The 14468-nt window shown below is 56.6% G+C and overlaps 1 protein-coding gene across 2 annotated transcripts in view; it reads left to right on the top strand.

The window, feature by feature from the left end:
* ARAP1 (ArfGAP with RhoGAP domain, ankyrin repeat and PH domain 1) overlaps positions 1–14468 on the top strand; it is a 63648-nt gene that overhangs the window by 23083 nt on the left and 26097 nt on the right. For both annotated transcript variants that reach the window (XM_040630814.1, XM_040630815.1), the window contains 7 exons: positions 11007–11176; positions 11786–11853; positions 12426–12559; positions 12700–12855; positions 13231–13300; positions 13615–13735; positions 14095–14297. In XM_040630814.1, the coding sequence (XP_040486748.1) occupies positions 11007–11176; positions 11786–11853; positions 12426–12559; positions 12700–12855; positions 13231–13300; positions 13615–13735; positions 14095–14297 (922 nt within the window). The remainder of the gene's footprint in view (positions 1–11006; positions 11177–11785; positions 11854–12425; positions 12560–12699; positions 12856–13230; positions 13301–13614; positions 13736–14094; positions 14298–14468) is intronic.

The raw sequence follows: 14468 nt of genomic DNA, 5'->3' as shown, positions 1-14468 counted from the left end.
AGGGAGCATCCCCAGCTGGTGCTGAATATGTGTTCAGGGGTGTAATGGAGATTACTGCAGTGCTTGGACCAAGTCAGCCTAATCTGGGAAGGCTTTTCGGAGGAGGAAAGGATGTGTAGAGAGAGGTCTCCTGGTTCCCATCGTTGGGCACTATGCTGGGTGCTTCACTTACACGATCTTGCTTGATTCCTGCTCAAGGCTTCCGGGGGATTTGTGTCCTGTTTGCAGGCAGAGAAACTGAGGCTCAGAAAAGGGAGAGGAGCGCTAGCTGGATCCATGCCAAGTGCATGCTCAGGGAGCCCCTGTGCGGAGGGTCTGGGAGATTTTCCCTGCCCGGAGAGGGGCGTTAGTAGTAAGGGGCCTGAAGGCCAAGCCAGGGCTGTGCTGTTTTGAGGTTTAATTGCTGGAAGCACGAAAAGGGTTTTTGCCTTTCCTGGGTTCACGCAGCGGGGGATGGTACTATAACCCCTAGGAGCCTGGCTCTTGGTTTAGATTAGAGTTTCCTGGAGCCCTTGTGCCCTCTAGTGGCCACTCTCGTACATGCATGAGCCCGTTCTTCTTTATTTTATTTTATTTTTAAAGATTTTATTTATTTATTTGAGAGAGAGAGCATGCATGCGTGAGAGAGTGTGAGGAGGGGGCATGAGCAGGAGTGGGGTGTGAACCGGGACGGGATACGAGCGGTGTTGGGGTCAGGGTTGGGGGCAGAGGGAAAGGTAAAAACAGGCTCCCCGCTGAGCAGGGAGCCCAACATGGGGCTTGATCCTAGGACCCCATCCCAGGACCCCGGGATCATGACCTTGAGCCGGAGGCAGAAGCTTAATGACTGAGCCACCAGGTGCCGCATCCATTTCTATTTCCTTTCATTCTCTCATCATGGGGAGGAGCTGAGGGAGAGAAAGAGCATATGTATGTGTCTCTCTGTGTCTGTGTGTATCTGTGTCTGTTTGTCCATCTGTCTCTAGGGATGGGAGTAGGTGAACAAGGACAGGCAGCTCACAGAGGCTGAGGAGGCAAATGTCATTGAGGGAGTGGAGGCCTGGATTCCTGTTTCCGAGGCGGAATACCTGGGACAGGCCCAGCCAGCTGTGTGCCTGATGGGCAGTTCCCCCTCTGGGCCTGTTTCTCTTTCGGGTGCCCTCCTTGGCCTTCCTGGTACCAACATCTCTGTTCAGGAGGCTTGTTGGGTAGAGCAAGGGTCCTGTCTATGCTCCAGAATACCAGCTCCCACCCTCAGAGCGTCAGTGTGAACTTAGTCACTTAGCCGACCTGTGGGGGAGGCCAGGCTTCCACGCTCAGGAGTCTGGCCCCCCTTGTAGAGGACCCCAAATTCATCCCATGCTGAGAGAATTTGTAGACAATTATGCTTTACCGCATGGGGCTATTTCTTAGGGCAGAGCATGATGGGAGGTGAGCTGCCAAGCCTGGCTTCCTTGTCCAGGGGTCTTTGACATTTGGAATGGCGGACAGCTGCAGGTCCCAGCACCCTGACTTCCAGGGTGCACAAAACCCTTACAGCCCAGTGGCAGAAGAGCTCCCTGCAGATGGAGCTTCATGTATGTGTAACAGCTGGAGGCCGGGCAGGGAGGGGACCGGGATGGCTCTCTCCCACAGCCGCTTCCTCAGGACCCCAGGCTCCTTGGTGTATGGCAGAAGGCTGTTCAACCTGGCCTGCTCCTGTCCCCTTTGTAGGAGTCCCTTCTTCCTGATATGGCCTTTGGGTCCTTGCTTGCACCCTTGAGTGACAGGGGTCTCACTCTCTCAATCTGCGGACCTCTTACACCAGTTCCTGGGGTGACCAAGTGAGCGCTTCTGCCTGGCTCTGGCCCATCACCAGCGTCCCCAGTGGAATTTGGGATTATCTGCTGCGTGTGCATGTGTGTACTCTTGGGACAGTGGCTGCGTGGGAGGGCATGCCTAGCCAGTGTGTAGGCGTGCACCCGTGGGTGCGCGTGTTTGTGCAAGCCGTCACAATAGTAGTGTGTCTGCGTATCTACGTTTCTGCATGGGTTTTCAGGGAGGCCATATGTGGTCCTCATATGTCCATGTGAGTGGGGATTTACGCGGTTTCCGTGGTTACTTGCTTGGTGTGTGCGCGTGTGAGTTCATCAGGGCTTGCGTGCACACCTGCGTGTGCCCGTGTGTACTGGCGCGGTGGGACCTCCAGTAGCGTGAGTCCATTTGTGAGGCCATTGTGCTGTGGGTGGTGAATGGGCTTGTGTATTATTTGTACATGGCTGGGTGTGAGCCAGTGTGTGTCCACGTGCTGCCAAGCCCACTAGTGTCGGCTCCGTGAGAGCCAGGATTCTTGGGGGTTCTGTTTACTGCTGAACCCCCAATACCTGCAACAGAGCCAGGTGCCCAGTGGGCCCTCCAAAAGTATTCGTTGTGTGCGCGAATAGATGAAGACTGCCCGAGTTTCTGCACTGCCCAGCGCTGACACGTGTGCCACTACGTGGGCTCAGCACCCCCAGAGCACCCTCAGCACACACTGGACATTAGACGATAGGGTCAAAGGGCCCCAAGCTCACCACCCCACATCCCTTCCCACCAGGCAACCTGTATCACCCCAGATGTCTTAGGAAGGCAGAGGCCTTCGAGGAGGCAGGCAGGAAATGAGCAGGGACAGGTTTGCCACCTCCCTGCCCCAACCGGGTCAGGACTCTCAGAACCAGGCTCACATGCTGCCTGGCTTGGAAGGACTCCACTCCACCTCTCCAAGGGTCTACACCCCCACCATTATTTAAGCCTGTGATAGGAAACTTGTTGATGAATCCAGACATGCTGAGAAACTTGCCCAGAGTCCTACAGCCCAGCAGAGTGGAAGCCAATGTTCAGACCCTGCCTCCTGGGCTGGGGCCCGGTCTATTCAGCTCCAAGTGTAATAGATGTGAGCCCTCTGAGCCTGCTTCCCCAAGTGGGAGAGGGGTCTTTTCTGATCTAGGGTTCCAAGGTCACTCCACAGAGCCCCTCTCAGATTGCTCTGGGCCTCAGTTTCCACCTCTGATACCTGCCTAGATGCCTGGAGATACCTCCAAAGAGGGAGTATTTGCCCAAGGTGGGCAGCTGCCAGCTGGGATCACGCTGCAAGGCCTCCCACCTGTGCCCCTGACTGCTCTGCAGCCTGGCCAATCCCGGGTCTTCCTGAAGGCTGATCACTTGTTGCTGGGGCAGAACTTGCTCCCTTCAAAGAGCCTCTTCCCCAGCCTCTCTGGGCCTCCTTGCGGGGGTGGAGAGGGGCCAGCCAAGGCCAGGGCTTCCTGAGTATCTACGCTGTAAGGCCCTGCTAGGCAGCACTGGGGTGGCTTGTTGTTTTCAGGAAGTGTGTGTATTGGCCAGGGCGGCAGGGGGTGGGGGAGGAGGAGAGCAGGAAGCCAGGGGAGCCAGAGCTGATGTACACACACACACACACACACACACACACACTCTCACACTCACTCACTCCTGGACAGATCCAGTTTTACACAGAAACACACACTCAGACAAGTGATCACAGCCACGCAGAGCGGTACCTGAACCCCGACACGGCCTCAGACACACCCAGGGAACAGGGGCCTGGCTGTCTGCCAGACCAGCCCTGCTCAGACAGGCTGCCTGGTCAGGCAAACAGCACTGTCGAGCAGAGCTGTGGGAGTCCTCCGGCCCAGGACCTGGTGGACGTCTGAGGGTGAGCGAGGGGCAGCTTTGGGCTGGGCTGTCAGCGGAGGGTGGGGAGGGAGGCACCTTCTGAGGGTCAGCTTGTCCCCTCTGGGCAGGGTTTGCTGTGGTACTCCCTCCACCCCTCACTTTTTTGCTCTCAGAATTTTCTCTCTTCTTTCACTTTCTCCACATCTTCTGTTTTTCTCTTGCCCTTTCCTTTTCTCCCTTCTCTTTTCCTTCCCTCTGCCCTGGACTTTTCAGGCCCCCATCTTGCCATTAGCCTGTCCACTGGGCCCACTGGGAGCCCAGGGTGGCGAGAGACTGCCTCTGCGGCCTCTGTGGGTGTCTGCCCTTCCGGGACCTGGTGCTGATCTCAGTTCTGGCTTCTCTCAGTGTCCAGTTCAAGGGTGTTGTGGCTCTGGGCAGCTCCTACCCGAACCCCTTTGCCCTCCCACTGAGTCCAGGATAATAGGGAGAACTACTGAGGGCTGAGACCTACTGAGGGCTGGCACTTACTTGGTGTGGTTCCTCCCCCACTTCCCCAAGGCAGTAGAGGAGTGGGTGCCTATGATGTTGGGGGGGCTGGGCTGGCCATCCCTCCCCACAGTTGCTGTGGGCCCCTCATGAACTCCACAACCCTGTGCTTGGGTCACTAGGTCCTGTCTGTGCATCCAGCCCTGCCCTGTGCCCTTGGCTCATCTTTCCACAGGGCTCAGTAGACACCTGCCTGCCCCTTCTCCTCCTGCCAGGACAGCTGGGCACTCAGGATGTGGGGGTCAGGGTCCATGCGGCCATGGGCTCCCTCAGGGATGAACTTCCTTGCCCCGTAACCCTCGGGAACCAGCACAGGGCCAGACCCGGGAAGCATGAAGAGCTGCCGTGGGCGAGCTGGGCCTCTGCCTCCTCCTGCCCACAACAGCACGGCTTGCCTGTGGGAAAGCTCAGTGTAGGCCTGGTGCCTACATGCCACGAAGGGCCCAACAGGCTGTGTGAGCTTAGACGAAGGAGCAGCTGAGTGGACTTCCCTGGAGGCATGTCCTGAGTACAATGGAGCCGATGATCTAGAACTTGCGGGGGTTAAATGAAAAAGCCTCCCAGAAGACTGCTTAGCACATAGTGGGTACTTAGTAAGTGGCAGCTGTCGTTCCAGGGAGAAGTGCTAAGAGCTGAATGAGCCTTGGTTGTGCGGGTGGATGCCAGGTTAATCCACTGTTCTGTGGAGGGGTGGGGGAGCTGCTGCCCTTCTCCAACGCGCAGGATGCGAGTGGGGTGCTGGTCATTCAGTCACAACACGTACTCTCCGAAGCCCCCTCTGTGTTGGGTGATGTCATGGCATGGAGAGGGATGGGCCTGAGGGGGCTCACAGCATGCGCGGAGGCTGAGGGGCATGCTGTGGTCTACGTCTAAGCAAGGGGAAGCCCAGGAAGGGCTTTCTAGGCTGTGACTTGGATAGAACTAACAGAAGAGAGCAGGGGAGTGCTGGAGGGGTTGACTCTTGGGTCTCATGATGGAGAAGGAAGGACAGGGGCAGCCACGGAGGAAACAAGAAGCACAGGACTGAGGCCTGAGCCCTGTGTAGCCAGGGCCCAAATGAGGAAGTGGACAGCTGGGAAGGTTTGCCCCTGTGGGAAGGGGAGGTCAGGGTAGGAGACAGATGTGGGCAGATCACTGGGCCTCATCCCACCTCTCGGCCCTGCCAGTGAGAGCCCAGGGATTGAGATTCGCCTGGGTCCTTCCAAGGCCTGTGTGACACTTCAGGGGGAAGGCCCTGAATCCAAGACAGCATGTAGGCCTGGGTCCTTGGTCCTCTGAGGTCAGTTCAGTGAAGCAAACATTGATAGACACAACTCTACTGAGTGATCAGAAGCATGGAGGCTGGAGGAGCCCCAGGGAGGCCCCAGCCCAGCCTGGAGCCCGAGAGGAGGCACAGAGTGGAGGGGGAGGCTGTACTGTGGACAGGGAGGGCTGTTCCAGGTGGAAGGAGCCACATACGCAAACGCCTGCAAGTATGCACTTATGGGATACGGCTCAGACAGGCATGGCTGGAATGTGAGTAGGGGATGAGTTCAAGGCCAGCCTGAGATAGTCAGACTGCCCCACTCTGCTGGCCCATCTGTCCTTATGGTGAAGCCTGGTTCCTTTGGCCAGAGATTGATATAGACTGAAAGATAGGAAGGGAGAGCCCGGGGCCGCCGTAGGGGTGGAGGCCACGAAGAAGCTTCTCGGCCAACCCTCTTCCATCGCAGCCAGGGTGGAAGAATTGTGCTGATGACCTGTGGGGATGGCTTTCCTTGCTGACTTGTCAATAAGCCTGGAAGCAGGTCAGAGAGGAAACTAAGGCTCAGAGGTAAAGTGACCTGCTTTGTGAGGTCAAAAACTGACGTAGAGTCAGGCCGGGATTTGAGTGGGTTGAGCCAGCTCCGCCTCCAGCTCGTCTCTTAGCGAGACCGACCACACATCTCATTTTGCCCAGGACGGGGCCCTGTTTATAACCGTTCTCTGACATAGTTACTAATAGTGCCTCTTTAAACTGTCAGAAATATTCTGGTTTATATGATTTTTGTTTCCTACGATTAATTATATGGTCACCCTCTTCTTACCCGTTCTGACTTGGGACCCTCACATGTCCCCCCGCCCCCACGTTGAAGGTCGGGTGTGTGTTTTCGCCCCGATTCCATTAAACGAACCTTCTCAGGCTGAGGTCCCATGCTGAGGTGAACCAGCCTCTGCCCCTGTCCAGGAGTGGCTCGGTCTTGACTTGGACATAGTGGGGGGAGCAGATGTGTCCACATGTCACTTGGATAGAGGAGAAAGGGGCTGAAGGAGCAGGGGAGCCAGGGGCGGGTGGAGGCCCATTGAGGGCAGGCCCACTGAGCTGTGTTCTTTACTCGTGGGCTTTCCATGGGCTGAGATGAGAAGGAGAGGGTGGTGAGGAGGAAGCAAGCAGTGTAAGCCAAGAGCTGGAGGGGGAGGCCACTGAGCACGTGCTCATGCTTGGGGCTCAGGATTGGGGCCAGTCTTCTGGCCTAATGGGTCCAGAGGCCGGTAGGAAACATCCCAGCTGGGCCTCGGGTACAGATTGGAGCCGAGGTGGCTCTTAGGGTTGCAGGCACTGAGTAGCCAGGACCCCAGCTGGGGTGGGGGCACTCTGCGGACACTGTCCCTTCCTCTGGGGTTTTCCCACTATACTGTGCCTTCCGGATACCACTTCTCCTTTCCTGGCCTGGCTGTGACTCAGCATGGCCCTGTCCCCTGTGGTAGGCAGGCGGGGGTCAGCCAGGAAGGTTCCTGGAAGAGGGGGCTAGAAAGAGGCCTGGAGGTCCATGGGGGGGTCCCCTTACTTCCGCTCGCTTGGCACATAGCCATTTGCCTGCAAAGACTGTGCTGGAAGAGGAGCCGTTTGCACTGTTCCCCTCTTCCTTCTTGCCATGGTCACAATTGCCATCAGAGCTGTGATCGCGTTCCCTCTTGGATAGCAAGTCCAGAGCGGCCTATATCCTGAGCTGGGTGGCTAGTGTAAGAAGGCAGGCCTCAGAGAAGCTCCCAGATCTGGCTGCAGTCTCATTCGACCCTGTGGTTGAGTCTGCAGGCTGTGGTGCCAGGGTGCAAATCCCAGCTGTGGGATCCAGGACGAATTACTTTGTGTCTCTGTGCCTCAGTTTCCTCATCCGTAAAGTGGGGATAACAGTAAGCCATACCTTATAGAGCCCTTGTGAGGAGTAAATGAATGAATCCATGTAAAGTACTTAGAAGACAACTGGGAATATATACACACACAGAATCCTAATAAGAATTAGTTAATCCATGTCTTCATTCATTTGTTCGTCCCTGCTGCGTGCTTGGCATGCAATAGCGAAGAAGGTGGGTGTGGCACCTGCCTCAGGGAACCCACAGGCTGGGGAGACAGGCCTCAGGTGGGCAGATCCCTTGCAGACAGGACAGTGATGGGGGGCAGCCGGGGTCCAGGAGTGGGAGGGCAGTTGCTTCTTCGGCTCTGAGGATGCTCTGTGGCCACGATCTTCCCCACAGCGTTGGCCCTCAGTCCTGGGGGAGATCAGGGGAGCACTCGGCACTGCTTGGCATTGGAGGGGCAGAGCCTGTCCCCATTTCCTCTGGGTCAGTCTGACTGGCACTGGCCTCACAGCCTGGAGTTCCACTCTCAGCCGATCACAGGCCAGGCCCCCACGGGCCCCTTCTGCTTGGGGTCTGGGAGACCGTGTGTGATGGACTGCTTTGCCTGTCAGGAGGTCCCCAAGGACATTGCAGCTGACCAGCTGGGGTCACACCCTTGGACCTGTGGGTACTTACTCAGTCTCTAGCTCTTCCTTCACCCTTTCATTCGCTTTTCTCTCCACCGTGATGGCCAGCCTATCCACCTACCCGTCTGTCCACCACTTGCCCATCCATTCGGCCACTCACTTGTTCTGTCATCCACCCACCCGTCTGTCTGGCTGCTCACCCGCTCACCCAGCATGCTTCTGTTGCTGACTCAGCCACTTCCTGTGCTGGGCTGTGGGGTAAGGAATCAAGCCTGAAACTGCTCCTGCCTAAAGAGACTCCGGGTCAAAGAGGGGAGACAGCTGATGCAGTGCCCACCAGGGGGTCTTCTTAGCTCCGGCTCTCGAGAGTACCATAGGCCCCCTTGGCGTCCGATCCCCCGAGAAGCATTTAGGGAGGGAAGGGCCGGCCACCAGAGTCGTATTCAGTGCCACCATTCACACAGCTGTCTGGGAGCCATTCTCCGCGGCCCCCTAGGAGACTGCTCAGGGGTAGGGGACTGAGACTCACGACCGACAGACGTGCGAGCCACCCTGGCTTTGAAACATCTTGACTCAAGGGGCCAGTATGTCCTCTAATGACTGCACAGGTGTGGTTTCAGGTTCCTACAAGGGATGTGGCCAGTTACAAGCTGGCACCCTCAGGGAAGCCCGAAGCTCCGGCTTCTCCCCCAGGCGGAGAGCGCACCTGCAGTTTCTAGTCTAGGTACAGCGCCTCAGGCCACTTTGTCCAAGGAGCGTGGCTGTCATACCACGTGCAGCAGGTTTCTAGGGCCGCAGCGTGAGAAAGCGAACTGCAGGTCAGATTCTTACACGGAGAGGAGGCGATGAGAGCACAGGATGATAGGAGTGTGGTTCTCCGGTGGAGTCAGGGGTCAGGTCTCGGCTTAGATGCTGGCAGGGTGCCTGGCACAAAGCACGGGGCTACTTTAAAAAATGTTGTTTGGAATAACTTGTTGAAAGCTTGTAACAGAGGGGAAGATGGGCAGGGTCTGGGGGAGTGTGAAAGAGGGTCAGGAAAGACTTTCAGAGAAGCAGAGCTTAAGTTTGGAGTTAAAGGACAAGAGGATGTTCTCTAGTCAGAGCCCAGGAAGAAGGGGTTCCTGGAGGAGGCACCAGCAGAAACAAAGGTCTGGCATCACGATCGTGTCCCAGCCCTCGCTTGCGTTTGCGGTAGACACACTCTGCCAGTCACTGCCAGGAACGTTGGGGCAATAACCAGGCTGAAAATAACCAGTGAGACAAGTTGCTCGCCCACTCTGGTGTTCCTCCTTGGCCCCTGCCTGACGCTGGCTGAGACGGTGGGCGGGGCCAGGTTTCTGGGGCTTCGGTGACTTGTTCCAGCTGTGTGGGCTCACAGCATGCCTTGTCTTGGTTAATTCTCCCAACACCCCGCCAGACCGGTGATGTAGTCCCTGCTCTACAGAAGAGGAAACTGAGTCTCAGAGAGGCTCAGTGCTTTCCCTTGGACACACAGGAACCGAGACTGAGGCAGGGTTCAAACTCATGTCCAATGCCCAAGCCAGGAGACCCCCAGGCTGTAAGGAGCAGTGTGATCTGTGTGAGAACAGATACACAGAGCACTGTGGCTGTGGGAGCCCAGGAGGCCCTGAACCTGGCCTTGGAGTTGGGGAAGGGTTTCAGGGGAGTGGGTGGGGAAGGTGATAGAGATGAGGGGCCCGTGTGCAAGAGGAGTGTGACAGGCAAAAAGCCTTAGCAAGGATGTGTAGCAGAAGAAACCCTCGTGCGCTATTGATGAGAATGCAAATTGTTGCAGCCACTGTGGAAAATAGAATGAAGGTTCCTCAAAAAAATAAAAATAGAACTGCCCTACGATCCAGTAATTCCACTGCGGGGTATTTACCCAAAGGAAATGAAAACACTAATTCAAAAAAGTGTATGCACCCCTGTGTTTACTGTGGACTTGTTTACACTAGCCAAGATATGGAAGCAGCCTAAGTGTCCCTCGATAGACGAGTGGATAAAGAAGATGTGGAAGATACATATATAGATATAGATATAGATATAGATATAGATATAGATATAGATATAGATATAGATATAGATATAGATACAGATATAGATATAGATAAAATATTACTCAGCCATAAAAAAGAAGATCATGCCATGTGCAACAACACGATGGACCTAGAGGCTATGATGCTGAGTGAAATAGGTCGGTCAGAGAAAGACAAATGCCGTAGGATTTCATTCATATGTGGAATTTAAGAAACAAAACAAATAACCAAAAAAGAGACAAAAAAACAGCGCTTAAATTCGGAGAGCAAATCGGTGGTTACCAGAGGGGAGAGGAATGGGAGGATGGGTGGGACAGGTGAAGGGGATCCGGAGTACACTTATCCTAATGAGCACTGAGAAATGTGTAGAAATCATCATACTGTATACCTGAAACCACTATAACACTGTATGGTAATTGTACTGGAATTTAAAAAAATAGACAAGTATGGTGGGATCAGGTGAGTGTGAGGGGTCTGAGGGCACCCAGGGGGTGGTGAACATCCTCGTCTGGGGCAAGAGAGAAGGTGGTCTTGAGCCAGGAACCCACAGATCAGGGCCTTAGGACTTGGTTTTTAAGGCTCTGATCTGTGCCCTTGGCCTGGATGCCCGTTTTGATCCTGACCCATCCACTCGCCAACAAATGCCTTCTTATCCTTAAAAGGTCAGGTCAAACATCACCTGCTCCAGTCTTCCCTAACTCCCCCAGGCTAGGATGCGGACCACCTCCAGCCCCTTCTGGCTGGCATCCCTCTTCTAGATTGGAGACCCTATGGGTACATGTGGCTGAAAGCTAGAGCATTGGGGACAGGTGACCCTGTCAGAGAAACGCAGGGCCAGCTCATGGCCAAAGAAGGGGCCTGCTTCCTTTGAGGAGCTTGGAGGTTTGCGGGCAGGGGAGTGAGGTGAGGGGTGGCGGGCTCCTGTCTGAGTTTATGGAAAGAATGAGCTTTGCTGCAGCTCAGGTGAGCTGGGGGCTCAGTGGGTTTGAGTCCTGGCTCTGTCACATAGTGAGCCAGCCCAGTGACTCAGCTGCCTGGAGCTAACCCCCTGGTGCCCTTGGTCTCTTCCCAGCCTTCCCTCCAAGGAAGAGGAGCTACTGTCACCACCGCTGTCATCCCCTCCCCAGCCAGAGCCTGAGGAGCCCCCCGCCACCTTCCCCCGGGTGCCTCCACAGTCCCCGTCTCCACCTCCCAGCCCCCCGGAGATCCCCCCAAAGCCTGTTCGCCTGCTCCCAGAGTTCGGTGAGTGCCGTAGCCGGGCATGGGGTTCCCAGTGCGTAGCCTGGAATCAGGGCCCCTCAAGAGTCTGCAAGGATGCAAGGATCGAACTTTCTGGTGGGTTCTGCCACCAACACAGTGTGGCCCCGGACAGGTGAGCATCATTCTCTTCATCCTCGAGGTGGAGACAGCACCCACCTATCTGACCTGCGGACTGTTAAGTGCATGTGGCAAACTTTCTGAGTCGCTCATGGTTTAAAGTCTAGGAATGTTTCCCGTGGTTGTCGATGGTTTGCTTTTCCTGGGATTGTCCATTTTTCTTGATTCTTGATTCTCATTACTTTTTTAGCCTTTCTGGACAGCCTCTGCCTCTGACCCCCAAACTTGCCGCCTATTCAGACCTCTTGTGGTGGTCTGGCTTCTCCTTTGGCCACCCCCTAGTACTGTCCTATGAAGCCCTGAGAGTATTAATAGCATCTCCTGTCCCTTGTGCCTATTTTTGGAAGCCAGGCTGGAGTGGGGGTCTCTTTTAGACTGAGGGTGGCTCATGTGAAGCCAGGCCAGGGTGCCCAGGAGGGGAGGCTAGGTTCCTTGCTTCTGAGTCTACCCCCTCCCCACCCCCTCTCTCCTCAGATGACTCTGACTACGATGAGGTTCCAGAGGAGGGGCCAGGGGCCCCAGCCGGCCTGATGACCAAGAAGGTGGGGCCAATGATGATTAGGGTTTGGGCTGTCGGTCAGAGCGGAGGGTGGGCTGCCCAGCTGCCTTGCAGACCCTGGGGACCACCAGAGAAAGCCGTCAGTTCCCGGGAGAGCTTCCCTCCCCCCTGTCGCCTAGCCATGCAGGCCTTGGGGATGGAGCATAGCACCTGAGCTCTGGGCCAGCGGTCTGCGGGCACCTGCTTGTGGCCCCAGCTCCAGTCTCCAGCCACATCTGGACGGCTGTGTGTGGCCTCCTCTCTCCCCTGGGGTTTTGAGTACTTCTCCCTTGGAGAGTCTCCCTCTGTCTCTTTCCCTTTCTGTGTTCCTGGGCCCCACGGGTGTCTTCACTCTCCATCCCTGAGTATTTTTCACTATCCCTTCATCTTCGTCTTTGATGCTGTCTCTCTGGGTCCCTGTGCAGTCTGCCGGCAGGGGGAGGGTGTGGAAACAGCAGGGAAAGTGCTGAGTTGTGTGGGTCCTGGATGGAGTGGACCGTGGGGCGTCTCTGGGTGGGTGTGATCTGGGACTCAAGGGAAGCATGATGCTGAGTGGGTCTGGGGGGGCGATGCCAGGAGGAGCTCCCAGTGAGCCACGTCCCACGGGCTGTGCGTGTGGCCAGTCTGCTGAGCGAGGGGGAGGAACTGTCTGGGGACGACGACCAAGGAGATGAAGATGAGGATGACCACGCCTACGAGGGCATCCCCAAGTAGGTGTCCACTCTTCCCCAGTGGTTGTCCCACCCAGCCACCCTCCTTTCCCCAGCCCGGCCCGGCCATGCCACCTCTTCGGCCCCTCCCCCAGGGAGCCCCCTCCTGGGCTCCCTCATTTCCTCTCCTCTTTCCCCAGTGGTGGATGGCACACCAGCAGCCTGAGCTCATCCCTGCCCAGCAGCCTCCTGATCCCCGAGCTCCCACCACACCCCATGGACGGGCTCCCTGGGGGCTCCACCCCCGTCACACCGGTCATCAAGGCCGGCTGGCTGGATAAGAACCCACCGCAGGGGTAAGTGAGACCTGTTAGGTCCTGCTGATTCTCTGCATGGAGATGGGAGCGCTCTAGGATCCTGGTATACCAGATCTGAACACCAGAGGGGCTAAGGTTATTTGAACAGGTCTCTCTCCAGGCAGACTGTAACAGTCGATCATCCCCACCAGACCTATGTTTTATTACCCTTAATTGGGAAGTCCTACTCTGAGTCTGCCTTTAATCATTCTTGCTGTAGGGAAAGTCCATCTTCTCAGTGACCATTTAGATTCCTTCCTCCCTTGAATCTGGCTATTGCTAACTTTGTATGTGGCTGCCGTAGGGGGTTGGGGTCACCTTAGAGCCTCTCCTCTAATCCTTTGCTCTGTTGTCCCTCTGTCTGTACTTCTCCAGATCTTATATCTATCAGAAGCGATGGGTGAGACTGGATGCCGATCACCTGCGATACTTTGACAGTAACAAGGTGAGGCCTGTGTTGGCCCTGACAGGACCCCTGCTCCATCCTGGCCCTAGACCAATCCTTGACACTGGACGCAGGTGGAGTCCCTCCCCAGACGAGTCCTCACCAGAGCTCCAGTCTGACTCCGTGAACCGTGCCTTCTGGCCCGTCGGCCAGCTGTGGGCTGTGGTCAGTGTCAGTGTAGGGGCCGTCCCTGACCACCTGTGGGAGACGGAGCTGCAGTTAGCCTTGGCTTCAGCTGAGGTTGAGGGAGCCAAGGAAGGGCTGGGCCTCTGGGTGCCCCACCCCCCACAGTACGGCTTCCTTCTCTTCCTCAGGACGCCTACTCTAAGCGCTTTATCTCTGTGGCCTGCATCTCCCGCGTGGCCGCCATCGGGGACCAGAAGTTTGAAGTGATCACGAACAACCGGACCTTTGCCTTCCGGGCAGAGAGCGATGGTGAGGACTGGGGCAGGGAGAAGACTGGCAGTGTGGCCCGATAAGTGCGGTGGGGGAGAACCAGAGCACCTCTGCTCCCCCCACATCAAACCCAGAGAGGAGTCGATCCTCCACGAGGTAGGAGAGAGTAGGGGGCGCTGTCGGACTGGCTCTGTGCTTGAGATACCCACTGAGTCCTCAGAACCACGTATTTCCACTTACAGGGGAATTGGCTCAGGTAGGCCAAGTGGCTTGTCCAGGTCGGAGAACTCAGAGATAGTGAGAGGCGGGCCAGTCTGGGGTCTTGCTGGCGGAGGTGTTGTCTGAGGAGCCTGGAGGGCTGCCAGGCTGAGCTCAGACTCTTTCCCCTGCGCCTGCAGCGGAGCGGAAGGAGTGGATGCAGGCGCTGCAGCAGGCAGTGGCCGAGCAGGCTGCCCGGGCCCGGCAGTCCAGCATTTACCCTTTGGGTATTCGAGGCTCAGAGCTGCCTGACCGTGCTGGGAGCCTGGAACTACGTGGTTTCAAGAATAAACTGTATGTGGCCGTGGTTGGGGACAAAGTGCAGCTGTACAAGAATCTGGAGGTGCGAAGGGGTCAGCCAGTTTGCTAAACCTCTCCCCTGCCCCCTGCCCACGTGCCCTGCTCCCTGCCTACCCGGTCCCTCAGCCCTCCCCCTGCCTACCTGGTCCCTCAGCCCTGCCCCCTGCCTACCCGGTCCCTCAGCCCTGCTCCCTGCCTACCCGGTCCCTCAGCC

This window comes from Ursus maritimus, unplaced genomic scaffold (genome assembly GCF_017311325.1).
Source record: "Ursus maritimus isolate PB19 unplaced genomic scaffold, ASM1731132v1 scaffold_16, whole genome shotgun sequence".
Lineage (NCBI taxonomy): Eukaryota > Metazoa > Chordata > Mammalia > Carnivora > Ursidae > Ursus > Ursus maritimus.
This window is presented reverse-complemented; position numbering and strand designations above follow the sequence as displayed.